Below are 21,517 nucleotides of genomic sequence, written 5' to 3' on the forward strand. Positions count from 1 at the left end.
ACCTGGCTTATAATCAGTGCTACCTCTAAGTCGGTATCTCATGATGGTATGTTGGTGCATTTGAGCCTATGGATCTAGCAATTTGCACACCTGGCACGGCACCATTAATGTCCAAAGACATACACCCAGGTTTGAGGTGCCAGATGTTCCAATCCATATTAGATTCTCTTCTGACTCATGTGTCTTTTTTTAATCATAACTCAACATATACTGCATCTATTAAAATGCTTTGCAAATGTTCCCAGAGCTGAACGCTGCCTGCCTCTAAGGAGTTTCTTACCCCCAAAAGTTTTTGCTTTTTCACATTTTGTCACATTATATTCCCACAAATTTCTATAAATGCCACTGGGATTTCATGTAACAGACCAAAAATCTAAAAAAGGCATTTATATTTAGACCCCTGAGTTCCCAGTGCAACTCTTTTGGGTATGAGGGCCATGCCTGGTCATCTCATAGACAATCCCCCCCAATATGTCCTGTCTATTTCAGGGATACAATATAGAGAAGCTGGTTGCCTACATTTGCCAGGACAGGTTTGCTTTACAATATATCTCAGGACGGAGTCCTAATTGCATGATCAACTTTAATAAATCAAGACTAAATCCAGCAGCAAGGTAGGCAGGCCACATGGATGTAATAACCTGTTTGTATGACCTTCAGTCATCCGGGTTATTTGTGTGTCGGTGCATGGGTGGGTGGGTAATTGTGCGGGTGTGTAGAACTAAGTGTGTTTATGTTGAGTCAGTGTATGTGAGCAGAAAGACAAGACATCACAGCACCTTAGGGCAGCCATAAACGCAGCACAAAGATAGATTGTCGATGAAGAACAGGTGCAACAGCTGCCAGGGCAGCTGCCCTCCCCCCCAGACTCAACCACACTATCGTCTCCTGCCACGCAGGCCAAGCCTGAGACCCAGTCGCCCTGACAGCTGCAGGGCTCGCCCCGACTTCAGACTGCAAGACCATCCAGCAAAAAGCAGGTAGATGACCACAGAGCCCCCAACATGCTGGGCAGACACCAGCCAGAACTCTGAAAGACCAAAGTATGGAGAGCATCTGACCATAAACCACCTGCTGATATAGCCTCAGAGGTCAAGAGGGAGAGATGCCCTCCAGAGCCCAGCATAGCCCATGCTGCCCACAACCTCAGGATGGCACATCCGTGGAAGCCAGAGGCCTCCAGATGGGCGCCTGCCACTCCCGGATCATGGCCCAAACACCCATACACACACGACTCCAAACCCATCCCCATACCGGTTGTGCAGCTGCCCAACTGCATCCATGGTGTCCCACACCAATACAGTACCTACTGAGGCCTATGTGCAGTATGTGGGGGGAAAAAAATGTAATATTGCATAAAACTGCAATATTTCTTGCCAGTCATATCAGAAATTTAAACTCATTTAGATTCATTATACACACACATATTCAAAGCTTTTGTTTCTTGTATTTTGATCATTATGGTCTACAGATAATGAAAACCCAAAATTCAGTCTCAGGAATTTGGAATGTGGTATGAAAGGTGTAGATGCAACAGGGAGAACTGAAGGCTTTGGGGGGGATTTTTAAGCAAAATCCATTCACAAAAAAAAAATCCAAGGCTGAAGTCAGGGCATCAAGAGCAACCAAACATACAAATACCAGACATGGGCTAGAAATGTCGCATTCCCCGTGTCAAGCCACTCCTGAACCAGAGACATCAGAAGCCTCTTAGCAAGTACAGCAGACCTATCAAAATTATTCCAAGTGTGTTTATGTTGAGTGAGTGTATGCAAGTAGAAACAACACCTTAGGGCAGCCTCCACAAAGTTAGGATCAGTGCTCATAAATCAACAAATCCTGGACAAATGTGTCAGCCACAGGAGAGTTCAAAAAGCCAAAATCATTGTAGACAAAAAAAAAAAAAAAAAAAAAAAAAAAAAAAAGGCACACATTCTAAAGCTTGTTCTAGATTTGCCAAAACCTATCCTGGGATTATCCAGGATATACACACATTGACAAACACACATTGGAGGGAGTGATCATTTGGGGTTGATTTACTCTCTGGTTTCTAACAGAAGACCCTTGTTAAATATCCAGCCTCCAGTTTCATATCTTACACCCTATTCTACCAAAATCTTTAAAGTCATGGAACAGGAAAATTATCTCAAGCACTTTGGCAAGTTAATCTGAATAACCACAAAAAAAAAAAAAAAAAAAAGATTGAATTAGTAATCTAGATGCCCCAGTTTGGCTGAACTATAGAGTGGACAAAAATTCTTCCACAGCAGCGGAAAACACCAATTTCCGCCAAGGGCAGTTAGATTTAGAGAGAAACTACTTGTCCCCTTATACAGGGTCAGATTTTTGGTTTTCACCACACACATGAAAACATTTTCCACACAAGTGATTAAAGATGTCTATAACATCCATTTCTAGATACCAATATAAATAATTTACCTTAGTAAGACAAAAATCTGCCACCTTTGCATCCATTTATACACACAAGTCAGTGAAAATTCCCTTGGAATGACGAGTCAAAATGGGATTGATTTTAAACAACATTTACTTGCACTCATCACACAAACATACAGTGACACTCATGGTGGTACAGATGAAAGGACAGCAGTTAATTCGTTGATAGTGGCTAATGAACACACAATACAGCTGCATCTCTTGGTCCATACGCAGCATGGACCGTTGCACCATTCTTAAAAAAAAAATGTCCAGTTTTTTCCAAACATACCGGGAACACAAAACCAAAACACAAAGCTGGAAAATTCCTTGTAAAAGAAAAAAAAAATGCCACAGGTAGGCAGGAAAAAAGAAAATACCTTCAGGACTCTAAAAAGAAAAATCAAGCTTCAACTATTTACACAGCAAACACAGAAATGGAAAATGTAGATGGAAGCCAACACAGAGTAGGATGATCACCACAGAAAACAACGTTAAGGCTCAAGTATAGCTGCATTTATAGCAGAAGTCAGAGGTAATGGGGTTTTCACAATCAAACTGTCAACCATAAATTACTTGAAGGGGGGGGGGGGGGGTGAGGACAGTTATGTTACCGACTAATCAGTGACTAGCTTCTATAAGCATGTCGCCAGACAAAAAAGGAACAGACTGCCTCCAAAATTCATGCTCATCAAGAGAAGTGCTCCAACCTCTGACGAGAGCGCAAAACTTGCTTTTCCATCTACAGGCGGCACCATCTGCTAATTTATACCAACAAGGTGATGAGGTTTGATTTTACAGCCAGAGAATAAATAAATACCCCAAAAACAAAAAAAACAACAGATTTGTGGAGAGATGTGTAAGAAACTGAAACTTTCACAGGTGAGAACAGGTTAGGACAGTGACCTTTGCCCTCCCGAGTGGACAACCGGTGCTCAGAACGGACTCTGGAGACAAGAACAACGTGAAAAGGATCGTAAAGCTTCGGGAAAAAAAAAAAAAAAAAACATTCGCCGAATCATAAAGCGCCGTTTACATCGACATACAACTTATCATTGCTGGATGGAAAGCTGCATGTTGAGCAAAGAAAAGAAAAACCCTGCCTGAAACCAGTCTTACAGTAAAACAAAAAAACAGAAAAACGTTGTGGTAAAGAGGGGAAAAAAATAAAAAAAAAATAAAACATGAACTTTTTACATTTAAAGGCTGCTTAAAAAAAAGCCTCTGAGATAAAGTTTGTTTTTAATACTTTGCACGTCCCTTTGGAAAGTGTGGAGAGTACGACAGCCAAATATTCAAGAAGCAGCACAATCTGTAGCTAGCACATCACACTTATTGTAGGAATAATAAAAATAAAAACAGTTGCTACTTATTCCTTTTTTTTTCTCTCACTGTACAAGTTAAACAAAAGAAAATAAAACAAATTTACAAAAAACACTTACACGGAGCAGAGAAGAACAAAATAAAAATAAAAAAAATCCACACACCATAAAGAGTTACCACTGTCCAGACAACAGGCTGCACTCTCCAGCGCCCCCTTGAGGTCATTCACAGGAGTAAAAACAGGTCCAGGGTCGACCACGGGGGGCTTCGCATCCTTTGCAGGAGATGCTGCTTTGTTCCAAATGTGAAATGGCTGAACTTTAAATACTCAGAAAATACGCTTCCGCTTCAGATAGGAGTCTGCGTAGTGGCCGCCGAGGCCTTGGGAGTGCTGGCCCACGTAGCCTCCCTTCGGGCTCGGCTCTGGAGACGGGATGAGCCGGGAGAAAACGCGCTTCTGGCTGCATACTGGCGTCTGGACCCGGCAAACAGAAAGGTGGCAGATTAAGAATGGCTTCTTGTAAGGCCAACGCATGTTAAATAAAGCGCGTTTGAGGCAACCTGCCAGTTACCTTCATGACGCTCCCCTGGCCTGGAGGGCAGTGTGCACCGTGGCTTCCAGCAGGCATTCCCACAGCCTGCAGGCAAACACACATTTCTCAGACTTATAGTAAAAAACAGCCTTTAAACACGCTGTTAAACATTAAACACTAGCCTGCTGCTTTCAGCCTAACCTCCTCTTATTCAGACAGGTAGATCAATACTTCAAACAGAAAGTGATGCCCGTTTTACTGATTACCTTGTTGAGGTGGGTGGCAGGGAGGGAGCCGCTACTGGAAGCTTCTGGTCCTGAGCTGAAGTACGAGGAGAGCGGCGCGCCGCTCGCATACGTGTAGTGGGAAAACTGCTCGCCGTAGTCGGGTTGACGAGGAAACTGCTGGTTTCAATAAAACCCAAACTAATTAGGGAAACCGATTCCCCCCGAATGGCATGACATTATAACAAATGGCTGGAATCAGGTTGAAACAGCTGAACAGACACGAAACACGCTACCTGCTGACCGAATCCCGCCAAGGCTCCAACGTCGACGTTCTCCTGCTGTTCGTACAAGTAGGCCAAGGCATCCTGAGGAGAAGCAGCAGATGGGCATCAGACCAAATTACATCATATAGACCAGTAATGGAGGAGCAGTGTGCAGGGACGCCCAACAACTAGTCAAGCAGCATCTATTCATGTCAAACTTCAGCCGAAAAAGAGGTGATTACCTGATGCAGAGGTGAAGGATACTCGGGGCTGTAGGGATCCTGGTAGTGGAGGTTATAATCCGGCTGCATGGCGGGGTGCATGTGCTGGTTGGACACGTTACTTAGCGTTGGCCTCTTCCTATAGGGATGAGGTCTGCTGCTTGCTGCTGCAGCAGAGGGAGACGTGAGCGAGATGGGTTAGGCTGACTGCTTGCTTTCAAGCATCACCCACATGAACAGACCTTCAAGTGAACCATGCTGAGGGTTTAAAAAACAAAAAAAACATGGCGTCTCACCTGAAGGATAAACATTGTTGACATTGAGAAAAGAGCTCTGTTGAAGGTTCATCTCTTTAGGAAGATCGCTCAGCATGGACACCTAGCAGGGATGAGAACAGCCTTTGTTTACTGCTTGCACAATTAGGAGTAAAAGAAAAAAGTATACATTTTTTTTTATGTAAATTACTTGGAAACGTACCCCTTGCGCTGTGAGACCATCTGCCCCCATCATGCCACCCATCAGGGGTAAGGAAATGCCTGGCAGGGTGGGAGAAGGCGTCTGAGGGAAGCTGCACGCTGATGTGAGGGAATCCTGCTCCATGGCCAGGCCTCTGCCAAGTGGCACCGGCTTCAGGGAGGGCACGGCATCTGACTGCAGACCCAGCCCTGGGACTACACCCCCTACAGCCATTGAAAGCAAAATTCAGAGCCAAGGAAAAGCAAATGGGATACATAGTTGAAAAAAAAAAAAAAAGAAATCAATGTTTTTAAAACCCAGGTACTGTGCTGAGGAAATACTCATACCCCATAAACATTTGACATTAAAGCCACGAACGCTCATGTATTTTATTATGATTATACGTGACATACCAACAAAGTTAAGTACAATGGGGAAGAAAAAAATAAAAAAAATAAATAGTTGAACAATTTTTACAAATAAAATTTTTTATTTAGTCTCCCTCAGTCAATACATGGTGTGACCACCTTTTTGCTGCAATTACAGCTACAGGTTTTTTGGGGTGTCCATTGTATTTGGCTCCCTCCATCCATTCAAATAAATTAAATACATTTTTAAACCTTATGGATGCTTGAGCTCAAAGTAGTAAATTTGAACCTGATTGAATAGCGACAGAATCATCTATAAAATAAGCGTGTGATTTTCAGACTGTGGATGACAACCATTGCTTTTGTGAAAGATGAATTGAGGTCTTCTCTATTTCAATATCTATAAATCTTGGACTCAAAAAATAAATAAATAAAGGGGGGGGGGGTTCCTCGGCTAAACACAGACTCTTTATACACAGCTTAACTTTTAGGTTTTTTTTGTTAGTTTTTTTAAGAATAAAAGTAGTTTACATTTTAGAACAAGTTTAAGACCAGCCCAGAAATCTAGGTGTGCAAATACACAGTATAAATTATAGATTATGAACTGGCCAAACTGATGGTTTGGTCATTTCCAGCAGGGGTTGATGGCCCTCAGAGATTTGGGAAAGAAGCTGTTTCTTTTTCTGCTAGCATTTGATTTAATTTTCTTGAATGTCTATTTTTGGGCAATGCCATTGCCGTTTGGTGTGAGCATCTGCTGCAGCAAACCTCTGTACAACAGGCTGAAGATTATATTAGCATGTAGAATAAAAGATCAACACCTGGAAAATATTAGTTAACTACACAGTCCTTTGGGTTCGGGTTAAGGTATGTGTAATATGAATATTGCACACAAGCAACATTGCAATGAAAATATATGTGTGAAACATTGTGCAGCCGATCCGATACACCAAATCAAAATTTAAGCATGCATAATTATTGTAGAACCACTGCATTTGTTAATTAGAACATATTCCTCTTTTAGAAAATGGAAAAATTATGACAGCAAACATGATGATATGAATATTTTCTGCTCTCCTTACCAAGCCTGCTAATATGGGTTAAAAGGCCACGTCCAGATCGGTTGCAGTTGTGACATTTTACAGACGATAACTGGGCTGTGCTTCACATGTTCGAAGCTTGTCATAACATTTTCTAACCCAACCCAGCTATAAACAACAACAACTTTATCCCCGACCAGCCTGCTGTGGTGCTTGGTCTCCATGATGCCGTTTGTTCAGCATTCTCCAAGTTATTTTTGGGGCTTCGGTAAAAAGGGGACTTAAGCGATATGCATTGCATTTTTTCCTTTTTCTTCTTACTCTGGGCTCATCGAATGCTTCATCCTCCAAAAAGCTCCTGTTTCCTCGTGTTTCTGTGTTGGCATTTTGTTTGAACTAGTCAAGCTAGAGAGTTGTTGCGGTGATTATATTCTGAATTCACTGAAACTTTATCCAGTCTAGCGCCCAACGTTTCCTGTTTAGCTCGTGAATTTCAGGAGCTTGATCCGGTAACCGCTGCTGCGTCCGGTCAAACTTCCTTCTTGTGGAATTTTTCGCAACCAGTAGCGCCGCATAATCAGCATCTCTGTGAGCTGCATCCTTTTTATTGGGAAGAAGAAACTGGATAAAACGTCGGTAACCAGAGTTGCAACAGCATGCAGCTGATGTGGGTGGACGCATCGATTTTTAATTTTCTGGGTTCCTAGCGGCGCTGCAAGCATAACTGCCCTGCATCCAATGTGAGCCCGGGGTTACAATTATAAATCTGAAAAGATGAAAACAACCCATTATCAATCAATTTCATGGGTAGGCCTTTGTGTCGCTCTGCCACGAGGTTTAGACGGTACGGACACCTATGAGAACTAGGGGTGGGTATTGCCAAAGAAGTCACGATTCGAATCACGATTTACATGCCATGATCTGATTTTCGATGTCAATGCATCACGATACTTGAATTATTGCGATGTATCGCGATGCATTGCGACATTTTCACTGAACATTGTTAGAAAAAAATGCAGCCGTTATCAGTGGCTGACTGGCTGTGTATGATCTGGGTAGTGTCTTCAATTGATACATAACTGAAAGCAATTGAATTCATACATAGCTGCATTTATTGAAACGATTTTTGGATGTATTGCCATAAAAACAAATATTACTGTTACTGGAGTGGACACACTGACAAAAAGTGCTTAGGATTTATAAAACTTAAAATAACAAAATAAGGATAATCAGTGCCGTTTACATGGTCTCAGTGGTCCTTTAAACCAATGAAGCTGTATTCCACTTGTTTTTGGCTGATGTTCGCCAACCATTCATGCAATTTTATTTATTCATTTTTTTTAATTAATAATCGATACTTGGCGTCAAGAATCGATGCAGTAGATCGGGAAACATAGAATCACGATGCATCGTCATGACGATTATTTTGCACACCCCTAATAAGAACCCACCTACTCATCAGCATGCCTAAAATATGACCGAAATGTGGATTCATCTGAAAACTTGAGCGTTGGCCAACGCCAAGGAGTGTGATGCATGATTAAGAGGATACAGATGTTTATAATCAGATGAAAAAGCAAAAACATGTCATTAGTCACTCAAGGGGCTACAGCTGGAAGTGAAAGATGCCAGACCTTGAGGGATATCTCCGAGCAGATGGACTCCCTGCTGGACGAGCAGAGCGGCCAGAGGATTCTCCCCGATGAGTCCTGCCTGTTGGCCCAAGGACAGATCAGTGTTACCACAGGGTCGCTCAGGCTGGCCGTTACACTCAGAAGATAAAAAAAAAAAAAAGAAACCGACGCACAGAAACGCTCTAAATCACTGTCGGAATTCACTCACCAATTTTTCCCGAAATACCAGTTTTTTTTTTTTTTTTTAAGCAATCTGGCCATATAATAGAGAAGCACACCCACAGCATCACTCAGAAGAGCACCCCACACACAGAATCATAAAAAAAATCCTCACTTTCCCAGAGAGAGCTTACCGACCAGGACTAATCTGTTCCCTTTTACCTAAAAAAGTCTGCAACCCACCAAGCTTCAGCCTCCAACCTCACACCACCACTATCACTCACGCACAACACTACAGGGGTTTTGTCTTTATCGTGCAGCACCTGAGCCCAGAGAAGATGATTTCCCAGAAAGGCTTGCTGATGGCACAGAGACGCAGAACAGAGAGGAGGAAGAGGAGGGGAGGAGAAGGTCTGCATTGAGTGGGGCGAAGACGAATCAAACGGAAGATGAGGGAGCGGGAGGAGAGATCGTATCGGGGCGGAGGCCAAACGGTAGCGGTACCTGCTGGGCCTTGGCCTGGTTCTGAAGGAGCAGCTGCAGCAGGGCAGACGACAGGGCAGGGTTGGCCAGCAGCGGCAGTACAGGAGCAGCTCCAAGGAGGCCTGCAAATAAAATATAATTAAGATCCAAAGAATCGGAACAAATCTAAAAAAAAAAAAAAAAAAATTATTAAGACTCTCTACCTTGCTTGTGTCCCTGTGCCATGGTGTTGAGCAGCATCTTTATGGTGGCAGGGTTAGTAAGACTTGTGAGTATCTGCATGGCTGTCGGATCAGGGAGGAGACCTTTGCCTCTGTTCACAGCCTTGTAGGCAGAAACAAAAAACAGAAACAATCAGCTAAGAAAAAAAAGCAAACAACGAGTGAGCAAAGCGTCCGCCGTGGACACAGGACATGCACAAATTTGACCTTAATACCATCGTTTGTGCAGCGATCAGGGCAGCCAGCATGCTTCTTCCAGGAGGGCCGGGGGCACAGAAGGACACCCGGATGTGCGTCCCGCCCAGCAGCCTGCCGTCTCCGAGTCGCTGCGTCTCCTCGGCCATCTCCGCGGTGGCGAACTCCAGCACGGCGAAACGCCGGAAACTTCCATCCTGTCCCTGAGCCAACTAAAGTGAGGAGAAATGAAAGCGGTCAACGACAGCCCAGAGGGAAAAAAAATAAATAAAATGGACAGGAGAGTCTCTGAACTTCCAACCAACTATCTCTAAACATGTGGCAGGCACCACCACAAGTCAGTAATGGCTCCCTTGAAACGATCCATGGAAACAAAACCGGTCACTTTAAAATCACCTCCTAGTTCAAAATTGCAATTTTATTAAATCTGGGGAAAAAAAAAAAAAAAAAAAAAAAAAAAAAAAAACTGAAAATTTACAAGAGAAAAAAATAAAATAAAAAAAAGAAAACCTTCATTCCAAAGCAGCACGCTGAAGGACACCACCTGCGGGTCCCGTTAGTCCTTACCAACAAACCAGCCTGCCCCATCGCTATAGAAACTGAGTGACCACAAGCAGACAGGGGTGAAGATGAAAGGTGCTACAAGATCAAGCGCAGAGGACGCCTTTGGAACATCCCTTTTAACATCTGTATCAGATCCAGTAAAATAAACGAGTCCCAACGCCCTCAGGGCCAGCGTCTGATAAACATGAGAGCCTTTAACCTTCCCCTGAGCTTCAAAAGCGTTTACTCTGACCTTAAACTGCACAAAATGAATAAATCTGAAGAGAGAAAAAAAATAATAAATCAAAAACATATGAAAAGGAACAAAATATGAAAGGCGTGTTTTATTTAAAAAAAAAATCTGCTCGTTATTGTTGAAGTGAGGGATAATTTATTCCTCTGAATGCATTAGCTTGACGGGCAGCGGAGTGTTTTGCGCGCGCTCACACCGACCTGGCAGAAAACCGGTGCATGGGTGTCGACCAGAGCCTTCTGGAGATCCTGGGCCGTCAGGAGGCTCGGCGGCAGCCGGTCCACGCACAGGCACCGCGACTGCAGCTGCGCGTACGTCAGCGAGCCCATCTCCGTCCAGTGGACGTAGAGCATGCGGGAGCCCAGCTGCTTCCCCAGCAGCTCCGACTTGGCTCTGGCCGCCGAGTCCTTCTTCATGTACTCCACGAAGCCGTAGCCCTTGGAGTGGCCCGTGGAGGTGCTGTAGACCAGGAAGCAGCGCTCCAGGTTGCCGAAAGGCCGCACCAGCTCCTCGAACTGCTGCTGGGTGAAGGCCCGGGGCAGGTTGGCCACGCACAGCAGGGCGTCGGTCGGCTGCAGCTGCACCGAGATCTCGCGGTCCCGCAGCGGGACCTGGTGGAACTTTTTGATGGCGCACTGGGCCTGTTCGCCATTGAGGAGCGTCACGAATGCTGGGAGAGGAAAAAAAAAAAAAACAAGACCTTAGAATGCGGTGCAAGCAATCACTGAAAACAATCCAGGCCTAAACCACATATTTACATGTTCATACACACATTTATCCACTCAGAATACTGTAGCTGTGTTGCTCAGGAGTTCTGTACACCAGTATCAACTGTTTTGTTCCAGGTCCTCGCAGCAGATCTTTGTTTTGGGGTTTCTCCTGTTAGTTTTACCTCTTCGCAGGTGTGTTAGCGGTCATCTTTCCCCAGTTCCCCCATGGTGGCCATAAGAGGATTTTTTTGTAGCAGCTGGCTATCTGGTTCTGTGATTTTTGTCTATATGTTTTCTGTTGTCGTTTTTCCCCCTCTTCCTGTCATGTTGGGCATCGGTTTGTACTCAATGCCCTAACTGCAATTAAACAAATCATCGAGGGGAGGATTTATCGCTCTAAAGTAGGGCTGAACGATTTTGGAAAATACTCTAATTGCGATTTTCTTAATATTGCGATTTAATACAATTTTTTTCCCCAGTTTAATTTATCATGTGTTTTAAAATATATACACACAAAAAATCAATTTGTTTCCTCGCCATGTGGACTAGTTGCACAAAGACCCACAGCATCTAAACTCTGTGCAGAAATGATTGCGTTCTGCCTACAATATATTTTAACCAAAATAGCAATTTTGACTTATTATTTCTCCGCATTAACCACAAGCAACAAAAATGGCCTCTAAATAAAGATGTTTGTAAACAAGGACCATTTTAAACATGAGCTTTTAATGTTTCTATTGATCAGAATATTATTCAAGAGAACGGCTTTTAATTTAATTGGACATCAATCCTTGTTGAACATAAAGTGCAAAGTCCAACCAACAAGCAACTCTATGTATTAAACTGATTGACCTGTCCTGTACTTAATGCTTTGAATGATTATACAAACTCTAAAACAAGTAATAAAATTATATTATCTTACTGCTGCAACTGTCTTCCCTTCCATGTGGAGGCAAACCCACTTCAAACATTTTACTGACACCTAATGGACGTGTCCAATTCCCTAATTGTTACATAGCCAAAAATTGCAGACCTATGCGATTTGGAAATTGTGTTGTTTTTTTTAAAATCACGATTATATTGAAAATGTAATTAATTGTTCAGCCCTACTCTCTAAAGCCTCTCTTGCTTTAGAACTTGCCTTGAAGCTGGACGTGACAAAGGAGAAGGGACAAAAAAGCAGAGTACACTAAAAGCATGCAGACCAACCGAAAAAAAAGAAGAAAAAGCCATTTATACACAGTCAATCAGAGAACCCAGTTGTTGACACCGTTTTCTCTTAGGCTTGTCAGATAAAGGATGACTCTGATGGCAAAATGGCAGAAAGCACCACCTCTTCAGCCAGTGCGACCGTACAACCCTCGCAGTGACTGACAACTGGCTCAGCGTCTCTGACAGCGACGTCAGGACCTCAGAATGTTGCTTCGTTGACCTTCACTAAATACAATGTGACAGACTTCAGATATTGTGAAAAATAAAAAAGCATAAAAAAAACATTTTCTGGCCTTACAACAGCTTAGAAGACGCAGGGCTATTCATTTCCCTCCCTTCGTTAATTATCATGATTGTCGACCTTCTGGAGACGCGGCTTTGTCTCTTGGGAGCCTCTGTTTGTTTTATCCGGTTTCTTCTTCCCAATAAAAAGGATGCAGCTCACAGAGATACTGATAACGCGGCGCTACTTGAATTTATGACAAAGCAGTGGGGGGGGATATCGTGACAAAGGGAGTTTATGACTGCCGTAATGATGAATTACGGCAACACACCGACCATTTAAATGAAGCCGTGGTTTTTATGTCCAAGTCGTTTCATTCTGAAGCAGTTTTCCTCAGTGTGCTTCTAGTTTGTAAGCTTATCTTTAATATTGCAGTCAAACTTATTTATGGAGCACTTTATAAAAACTATAACCCAATGTGTAGATGTGAGGCATTTTAATAGCCCCTTAAATGTTTCTACAGATGAATTGACAGAGGGAAAAGATGTGATAATTTCTCCTTCTGCGTGAAGATTTTGAAACTGCCAGACAAGGTCAGAGGTTCCAGAACATTTCAGCCACAAAATGACTGCAGCACCGATGAAGTCCCACCAACTCCTGTGGATGTTCCAGTCTGTGGTTCTCTCCTACACGGTGGTATGCTGGGGGAGGAGGGGGTAGCATACTGCATATTTTCCCTGACACTGTTGTAAAAATGTGCTGCTTTTCCCCCCTGTTTAACATGAATATTTAAATTTTCTTTTACGTGAATATGTCATATCAAAATTTATGCAACACTTACTCTGTTTTTTTTTAATGGGAGCCTTTCTTATAAGTTAATTCACTGTTGCTCTTAGAACTAACGTTATATAATATTAGCTTGTTTCCCCCCCATTACTGATTTAGTGTGTAACCCCGTTTTGGCCACCGTCATGCCAAAATGTCCCCATTGTGGGATAATAAAGGAATTTCTTATCCTAACACAGCATATCCAAGAACGAAAGCTGTATTTCATTCTTGGATATTCTGAAGAACAGTCAGACTGGACAAACTGTCTTTTGTTGCTTTTCTAAATGAAATCCTGGACTTTTTAGTTTTTGCTTTGCCAATTTATAAAAAGCACAAAAAGCATCTTCCATGACAATTTTACAAACTTGGTTCATTAAAAAAATAAAAAAATAAATCTAAAATAAGTGTTTGCATAAATATCAACCTCCTTTAAAAAAAAGGGGCCAGGTCTTAGTCACCAGAAGCCAGCACTGTCATTTAGGAAAACAAATTACCCAAGGACAATTCATGTGTCCCAAGTGAATGTAACATTTATTAGAAAAATAAATAAATAACAGCTAAGGGTTTAGGAGGTTCAGACTCTGGAATTCACTCAAACGCATGTAGGGACTCTCAGGTCAATGGGAACAAGGTTCACTGGTCTCAAGAGACACAGCAAGTTTTTTTGGTTGTTGGGCTAAACACTGTTTGAGTAACATCAAACATGACACATCACCACAAACACCAGTTCCACTGTGAAGCACGGTGGTGGCGGCATCCTGTTCTCAGCAGTGGGCCCTGGAAGGCTTGTAAAGTTAGATCGCATCCAAACACAGACACACAATCCAAACTGTTGAAGGTCATAGAAACAAAGGTTTCAAGGTGGCCCGCCTACTTTGATGCTAGATACAGTCTTGATTTTAAAAAGTCCATCACGCAAGATTCCATCTTGCCTAAAATGAGGCAACAGGACAAGAAAAAACAAAAAGGAGAGCGCTGCATGAGGATCTGCTCTTCCCCATGCTAGATCACAGCCAGAGGCATAGAAAAGGAAGTTCTGGAGAGGCCAAAAACAAAGTCTAGATCTCTACCTAATCAAGTATCTGAGGCAAGATAAATGGCTGTTCAGACCTGATTCTACAGCACCAGCTGTCCTGGAACCAACCATGGGGAAAACTTGCAGTGTCCAGATGTGCTACCTTGCTGATGTGCCGATTTAGACACAGCTACAGACTGCTGTGATTGCAGAAAAAAAAAGCACATCTATTAAATACTCGCCTGATGGGAGTCATTTTACCCTATACATTTTAACTTATTGGAGATGTTGTAACTCAGGTTTTCAGTTTAAATTGACGCCTTTTGTGCAAACCTGGAGATTAAGAACCAGATTAGATTGGCCAAGATTTCTGGGGGGAAAAAAACAAAACTTTCCCTACAAGGAGGACAAGGAGTATCTTTTGTAGATGAGAACAGTTCTAGATAACATGGGTCCAGATCGATGATAATTATGTCAATATTAAGCTTTAAAACCAGCAGAATCAAGTTAATATATGCGTTTTCTTCAATGTGAGAAAAAGCTACTCTGTGTCAGCTGTTGACAAATAGACGTAGTTTTAGCTGAAAGCTAAAACTGAGAATAGACTAAACTGCCGGGTTTACAAAATTTGAGCGAGCTTTCAAGAAGAAAAAAAAAAAAAAAAAAAAAAAAAAACAGCAACAACATGTTTATGGTTTACGAGGAAGCGCGAGGAACGCTTTTTTTTTTTTTTAATGAGACTGAGCAAAAAACAGTTTTTTAGGCCTTAAATACATTTTGTGGTGTACTTAAAGTCTCTAGAAGGGCAGAAAAGTTTAATTTAGTCCATCTAAGTATTACGTAGACATCTCATCTAACCAATCCTGCGAATCCATCGGTTTTAACCCAAAGCTACAAGCATAAGTGAAAATGTTTGGTCGTTGGGTGCATTAACCCACACAATTGATTTTACCCTCCCCCCCAGCATATACAAAAACGTCCCTAACGGGGTGGAGTGGAACGCTCTGTGTAACGGGTGCGACGTGCCTCCTTTGCATTTAAAGAGACGGCACTAAAACAAGCTGCTCTCAGATTAAGGGGTAAAAGAGGGGCTGTAGGGCAACAATAGCAAGGAATTCAGACCAATGCACTGCTGTTCTGCTTTATATAGACCACAAATGAATGATTTAAAACTAGACTTCTATTCTGAAGCTGAAAGCTTTCTCAGTTCAAAATGTCTTCAGCTTCAGAATAGAAGTCCAGTTGTTAGATTTTTAATGTTTTTTTTTTTTTGGATTTAGGAACAGAGCTTTCTTTTTCTTTCAGTGCAAAGAAGCATCTTGTCTTAATGACCTTCCTGCCTCCATTAGATTACTGTGATGTTTACATAAACCACCTCTATGCATATACACGATCCTGTCCATCATGGAGCATCACAGTTCATAACTGGGTGTAAATCTCACTTGTTGCTGTACCAGGGTTTATACAGGAATTGCATAGTTGAATTTATACTACCTCTACAATACGTTTTACTACAGACAAAACTGAGAAGCAGCAACTGAGCTACAGCATAACGTCATACAACGACATAACACTTTGCGCCGCCTGGTTCATTTGCTACAAACCAGTAGATGGAAACGCGTCTGATTTGCATTTTCTTTTTGCGACATTTTAAAAGTATGCAGAATATTAGAATGAGAATTGGATGAAAATACGGCTGCAGGCACAGAGTGTGAAAAACAAATACAAAAAAAAGAGAGAGAAGACCAGCAATAGACAGCAGTGTTTCCCCTAGGAATTTTGTCTAAGGGGGCAAAGATTTTCCTTCCACTTAACTTTCCATTACCATCTCAGAATAAAGATTTATATGAGCGGACAGCTTCTGTCCCTCTCCATTTTTCCCTTACTTATCCACCTTTCAGTCTATCATGTGTCTTTATCCAAGGTTATATAACAAAGGCCTCTCTTCGTTCCTACTTCTTTATTGAATGAAAATCTTTTTAAATCCAGATCTGTCAGAGTTTAGAATATTTCTGAGTGTAACTTTATTCAGTGTTTATTTTATTAGATTTGAGATCCCTTTCTCTGATTCATTCAGTGGTCTACAAAATGTTTCTTTGCAAGAATAAAGCAGCCATCTGTTTTCATCTATTTTTCACGTTTTAAGACGCAGGACATTGGATTTTTTGTTTCCAGCAGACAGACATTTTGCGATGTGCGACAATCAAACCAAACTGCATTTTTGTGGGACACCTGAAGATGACCATAGAGTCCTGTACTTGTTGAGAACGTGCCATTTTGAGCATTAATGTTTATGAATCAAGTTTAAGCTGAAGTAATCATCCTCGTATTTGTATTAGGCAAACGCGCTCCCGATGCGAGGGGATACAACTTTCTGACTGGGATAACTAGTAGCACATCTTAGAGCTTATTGCTCTGATGACCATCGCATGTTTCCCCCAACAGAAAAGCCTCCGCGGCTTGTAGACGCTTAGTATTCCCAGCTCTGTGGGATGTTTTAGTCCTTCCATCGTCAGAAATTGGGTGGATTTAAATATTTATATTATGTATATATTATGTTTACCCACGGAGCAACGTGCCACATGTGACTCAGACACGGGGAGCTGAAAGGAGCGAAAACGTTGAGACAGCAATGGTCTAGAATGCGATCTGGCGCTACTTGGGCTAATAATTTCAATAATATTAACTGAACATGTACAGATGTTTAATAATTTACAACATGCCGTTAGCTTTTCGGAGGGCAGGGGTTTTGACAGTGGGGCGGATACTTTGCTGAACGGTTGGGGAAACCGTGGACAAGGAGGAGACAGGTGGGCTGAAAGAGTGAGTACTGAGAGAAGAACACGGAGTCAAAGTTGTAAAAACTTTGATTTTCCCATGGTGAGGTACGAAATGACTCGCTAGTCTCAACAGCGCTCATGTGCACAGCAGATCGGACGGCGGAACCAATCGGGTCTAACAACTTTGGCTCAGATCCTTTTGTAGTTCTAATTCTTTTATTCAGATTTTATAGTTAAACGGACTTAAAACAAAAAGTCAGCATGAATAAAAATGCCAACATATTGAAGGGGTGACGAAAAATCGACCAAGTCAGGTTCTGTTTATTACCTTTTACTGGCCTTAATTTGAACTCAGTTCATTTACCACCGCGAGGAGACCCTGTGCACCTTCCATCTTTGGGTCAACTGGCCATCATTATCGATCTCATGTATTGGTACATCTTCATCAACAAAGGTATCCTTAGATCGTCCCTGCCACATTTATCCTCCTACATTTGACTTAAGACAGTCTAGCCACAGACTTCGCTTTCAGGACTTCACCGCCTGCAGTGATCCGTGAGTATGAGAACGCTCCCAGTGAGACAAGGTTATTTTGCCACCATCCGCAACCCCAGAGGGCCGACAGTGGCGTTTAAAGGGGCCTAGTCACGCATTTTGTCGATTAAAAACAAACACGTATTCATCTTTGAATAAGACAATTTATGCGGGCAGTACTGCGGAACTATCAGAAAGCAAGTAGACCATCCTGCACTTGCTCACAGTGAAGCGACAGCTTGGAGCACTGGAAGACCAACCCGCTCTACAGCTGCATGGACGTTTAACCTGCGTGTATAAAATAGGAAAAAGTTGTTCCCACGCAGCATGAATAAACCGATCTTTATGCTTTACAATAGCGCACAGGCAACATGATATCACTGATGTTACAACAATCAGTGACTCTAAACATCATGACAATTCTCGCTTGTGACAATGAGGGGGGGGGACCTCCAGAAGCACTCAGCGGCTTCCCGACTCGCACGTACCATTTTTTTTTTTCTAAACGGCATGCTCCGCCTGGCCACAGAGGGAAAGAATATTCTTCCCATAAGCTTCCAGTGTCATACATCATAAACTAAGACAGATATTCTCTCAAACATGCCGTGCTGCACACACTATTCGTGCGCACTGCACCATCTGTCTGAAGACGTGCAACACAGTCCCAGCAACAGCTGGTGGTCATCAGTCAGAGGACGGTTTCCTCAAAATTTCCTTATTCGTCTCTGGCTTAACGGTTGCGAAACTGTCCGCTACCCCTTTGGTTAGCTGTGCCCTTCACTATCTGTGAGCTCAATTGCTTCCCCTTGTGCACTCATGGTGTACATGTGCAATATCGTACTTCCGGTCACGTGCTCTTGTTATGGTGAATAAAAAACCGAAGCGTTTTGGTCACTGACGGAGCAAAAACAAAGTATAAGATATAATAAACCAACACGGCGTGCTAATTTAATTTGAAAACCTTTGTATGTAACCAGAGTGAGCTACTTGCAAAGACATTTATAAACTCACAGCACATGACTAAGCCCCTTTTATAATAAAAAAAAATCTTCCTATGAAACCTGCTCTTGTTAAAAAGGTAATATTTTTACTACATTAATTAACTCGGAGTTGATTTTCTTTAATGATCTGTACCGTTTCCATCTTTGTAATTTTGCTGCTGTTCGTTTAATCAAAACAGGTCTCTCTTCTAAACGAGATCTCGGATCTCAATGAGACAACCTGTAATAAATGAAGGTTAAATAATAATAATAATAATAATAATAATAATAATAATAATAATAATAATAATAATAATAATAATAATATAAACCAACCTGTGCCCTTGTATTTGTCAACAAAGCAGTACTTCAGATCATAGCTTCCCAACAGCTTGTGGACCTCCTGTGAAGATACATAAATAAAAAACGATTATATTTACATTAAATCATCTATTAAGGTTTAAAATAACAAAATATGTTTGTTTTTTTTCTTTCCTGTGATAAATGTGCCATCTGTGATGCCTGGGTTAAGTGCTGAAGTTGAGATTTTGAGCTTGACAATTAACCCTTTCACGTCCGCAGTGAGGCTGGCCTACCTGTTGAGAGAAAGGTTAGGGTGGGTGCGCAGCCTCATTGTTGAGGCAGAAATTCTCCATTGCTTTCGCCCATTCACCGACCAATACTGACGCTCTCTAGCATTTTCTGACTCGGTTTTGTCTCTACGCCTTCCACCTTTTGTTACACGGCCCTCACATCTCGAACTCCCTGTGCTCTCCCCCCCCCCCCAAACCCACACACACCCTGCCAGGGAACAATGGTACCGCCCGCAGGCCTGCTGCTCCCCACGACTCAGGCACGTTCAAGCGTCCAAACTAAAAATAGATTTAAAAACAAGTACAGAACAACAATGACAGGCCAGGTGAGCAAATTAAACCCACACGGGACTGACGCAAAGACGCTGCACCTGTGGCTCCTCGTCTTTTGACATTTCAAACGGGAAAACCCAAAAACATCAAAAGTTGCTAAACTGTTACGGAACGTGGCCCCAGCTGGTCAAATAGGCCACAGATGACCACTACAGGCCAAATGGTTATCTCGTCGCCAAAATGCAGTATTTTATTTTTATATTACACAGTTTATATAAACTTAGCTACATGTTGAGAGTAAGTTTAATAGTTCTGACATTTAAAGTGACAGCCACGCAGACAGAGTACACACATCACGTCAGCGTTAATTAAAGCCAGGGTTACATGGCTAGCAGGCTAACATCTGTAGCATGATTGGCGTATCGGAGCTAGGTTAACGTTTAGCCAACTTGCTCACGGGTGCATCCAACTCGTTGTCCCATTTACCTGATTGGTGACATCCGGGGGTAAATTTTTTATTATTATTTTCCTACGGTTGTAAAACTCCCGGCGAGTTCTCTCCAAGCGGCTCTCGACATCTTCGGGGCTCAGCGGTGTCAAGTCCTCCTCGACCCTGCGTTGACTCTCCTGGCCCGATGTGGGGTCTTCTTCCCCCGGAGCGAATTCGGGATAGCGGTGGCCATCACCGGCCATGAAGTTCTCCGTGTCGGTAGCGAGGTCGTTATTTGAGCTAAATAGTCGAGAGGCAAAGGTGGGCCCGCTGTCCGCGCTGTCATCCGTGCCTGAGGTGGTGCTGAGAGCCACGGCGGCCGCCATACCCGCAGTTTGGTTGGAGGTTTAATCGAGCTTGAAGCTCGGTCGGGTTTTGAGCAGTTTAAACAATACACACATGGACCAAGCGACGCTTCTGATTGGGCGAGCGGGGAACGCATTCTCCATGACTACGACGCAACGTGCCGTGGGGGCGGGGCGACGCTCCCTACTAGCAGCTCTGTAGCCCTCTTTTAACGGTGTGGCAGGCCATACAAATCCATCTTCACAGATAGGGTTGGTTTACATACCAGGAGGTGAATCTCAATAAATTTGAATAATTTATTGATAATTTTGAAAGATTCAAATTATCTGAATAGGTGAATTTAAACTGCAAAACGTATTTACTGAAAAGAATAATTAAACAGAGACATATTTCAAGTGTTATTTCTGTCCTTTCTGAGGGCTTACGATTTATGAAAATCCCAAATTAAATATCTCTGAAAATAAAATAAAAAATGTCATGGGGGCAACTGCAAAAAAAAAAACTAACTACTGAAAAGTATGTGTACTATGAAAAACTTTATACAGTATATGTGCTCAGTACTTATGGGTGGGTGGTCCTTTAGTTTTATTCACTGCATAACAGATATCAATACATATATGCTTGCTAGTCAAAACAACATTTTCAGACATTTTGGAGGGCTTTTGTCTAATTTACAACAAAGGTTTCTGATAGCTCATCTTATTTTTTTTCCCAACAAAGACATCTCTTTTCTCTGTACATTCATGTTTGATCCAGTTATGCAAACGTACATTTTTCCTTTTCCAAAATATCACTTTAAAAATGTTACCCGAAGAATGTTGTGTTTAAAATGCCTACACAAAGATTAATGCCTTTTGATGTTTAAATTTCAACAAAAAGCAATGTCTGAATTCTGTTACTACTTAATCCTGTTTTGGTTTTGGTTAAAAACTGCATTCATATGCTGATGACACAGGCAGAAAAAGAACTCCAGACAGAATTTCGGGTTTTACAAGAGACTTTGAAGAGTCTAAAACAGCTTTGAAATGCAAAAAAAAAAAAACATTCTGATTTCATTGAAGGCCCAATTCCAAAATCCAAAAATTCTCACACTTGATGGTACATTGATTGAAACAGTCCAATAAGTTCCTGGGCTATGGATTAAAGAAAAACTCACATTTACTGTACATATCACTAATTTAGTAAGAAAAAAAAACTTAAAGATTGGTTTATGTTTTAGAA

General features: G+C 42.1%; 1 protein-coding gene across 5 annotated transcripts; it reads right to left on the minus strand.

Moving 5' to 3' along the window:
• Nucleotides 1–2,526: 2,526 nt before the first annotated feature.
• Nucleotides 2,527–20,386, minus strand: raver1 (ribonucleoprotein, PTB-binding 1). 5 transcript variants are annotated; one of them, XM_036148105.1, is made up of 15 exons: nucleotides 19,987–20,386; nucleotides 18,971–19,037; nucleotides 10,553–11,022; nucleotides 9,577–9,768; nucleotides 9,344–9,464; nucleotides 9,162–9,262; nucleotides 8,981–9,016; nucleotides 8,499–8,577; nucleotides 5,478–5,680; nucleotides 5,297–5,378; nucleotides 5,022–5,164; nucleotides 4,810–4,881; nucleotides 4,556–4,693; nucleotides 4,329–4,394; nucleotides 2,527–4,231 (listed from the first exon to the last, which is right to left on the minus strand). In XM_036148105.1, exons 1-15 carry the CDS (start codon nucleotides 20,314–20,316, stop codon nucleotides 4,085–4,087), a joined length of 2,247 nt encoding a protein of 748 aa, XP_036003998.1. In that variant the 5' UTR covers nucleotides 20,317–20,386; the 3' UTR covers nucleotides 2,527–4,084. The 5 variants fall into 5 exon arrangements, with proteins under 5 accessions (XP_036003998.1, XP_036003996.1, XP_036003997.1 ...); XM_036148103.1 differs by having other exon boundaries at nucleotides 5,022–5,167; XM_036148104.1 differs by having other exon boundaries at nucleotides 4,556–4,690; nucleotides 5,022–5,167; nucleotides 19,987–20,385.
• Between the last annotated feature and the right edge of the window lie 1,131 nt (nucleotides 20,387–21,517).

This window comes from Fundulus heteroclitus, chromosome 16 (assembly GCF_011125445.2).
Source record: "Fundulus heteroclitus isolate FHET01 chromosome 16, MU-UCD_Fhet_4.1, whole genome shotgun sequence".
NCBI lineage: Eukaryota > Metazoa > Chordata > Actinopteri > Cyprinodontiformes > Fundulidae > Fundulus > Fundulus heteroclitus.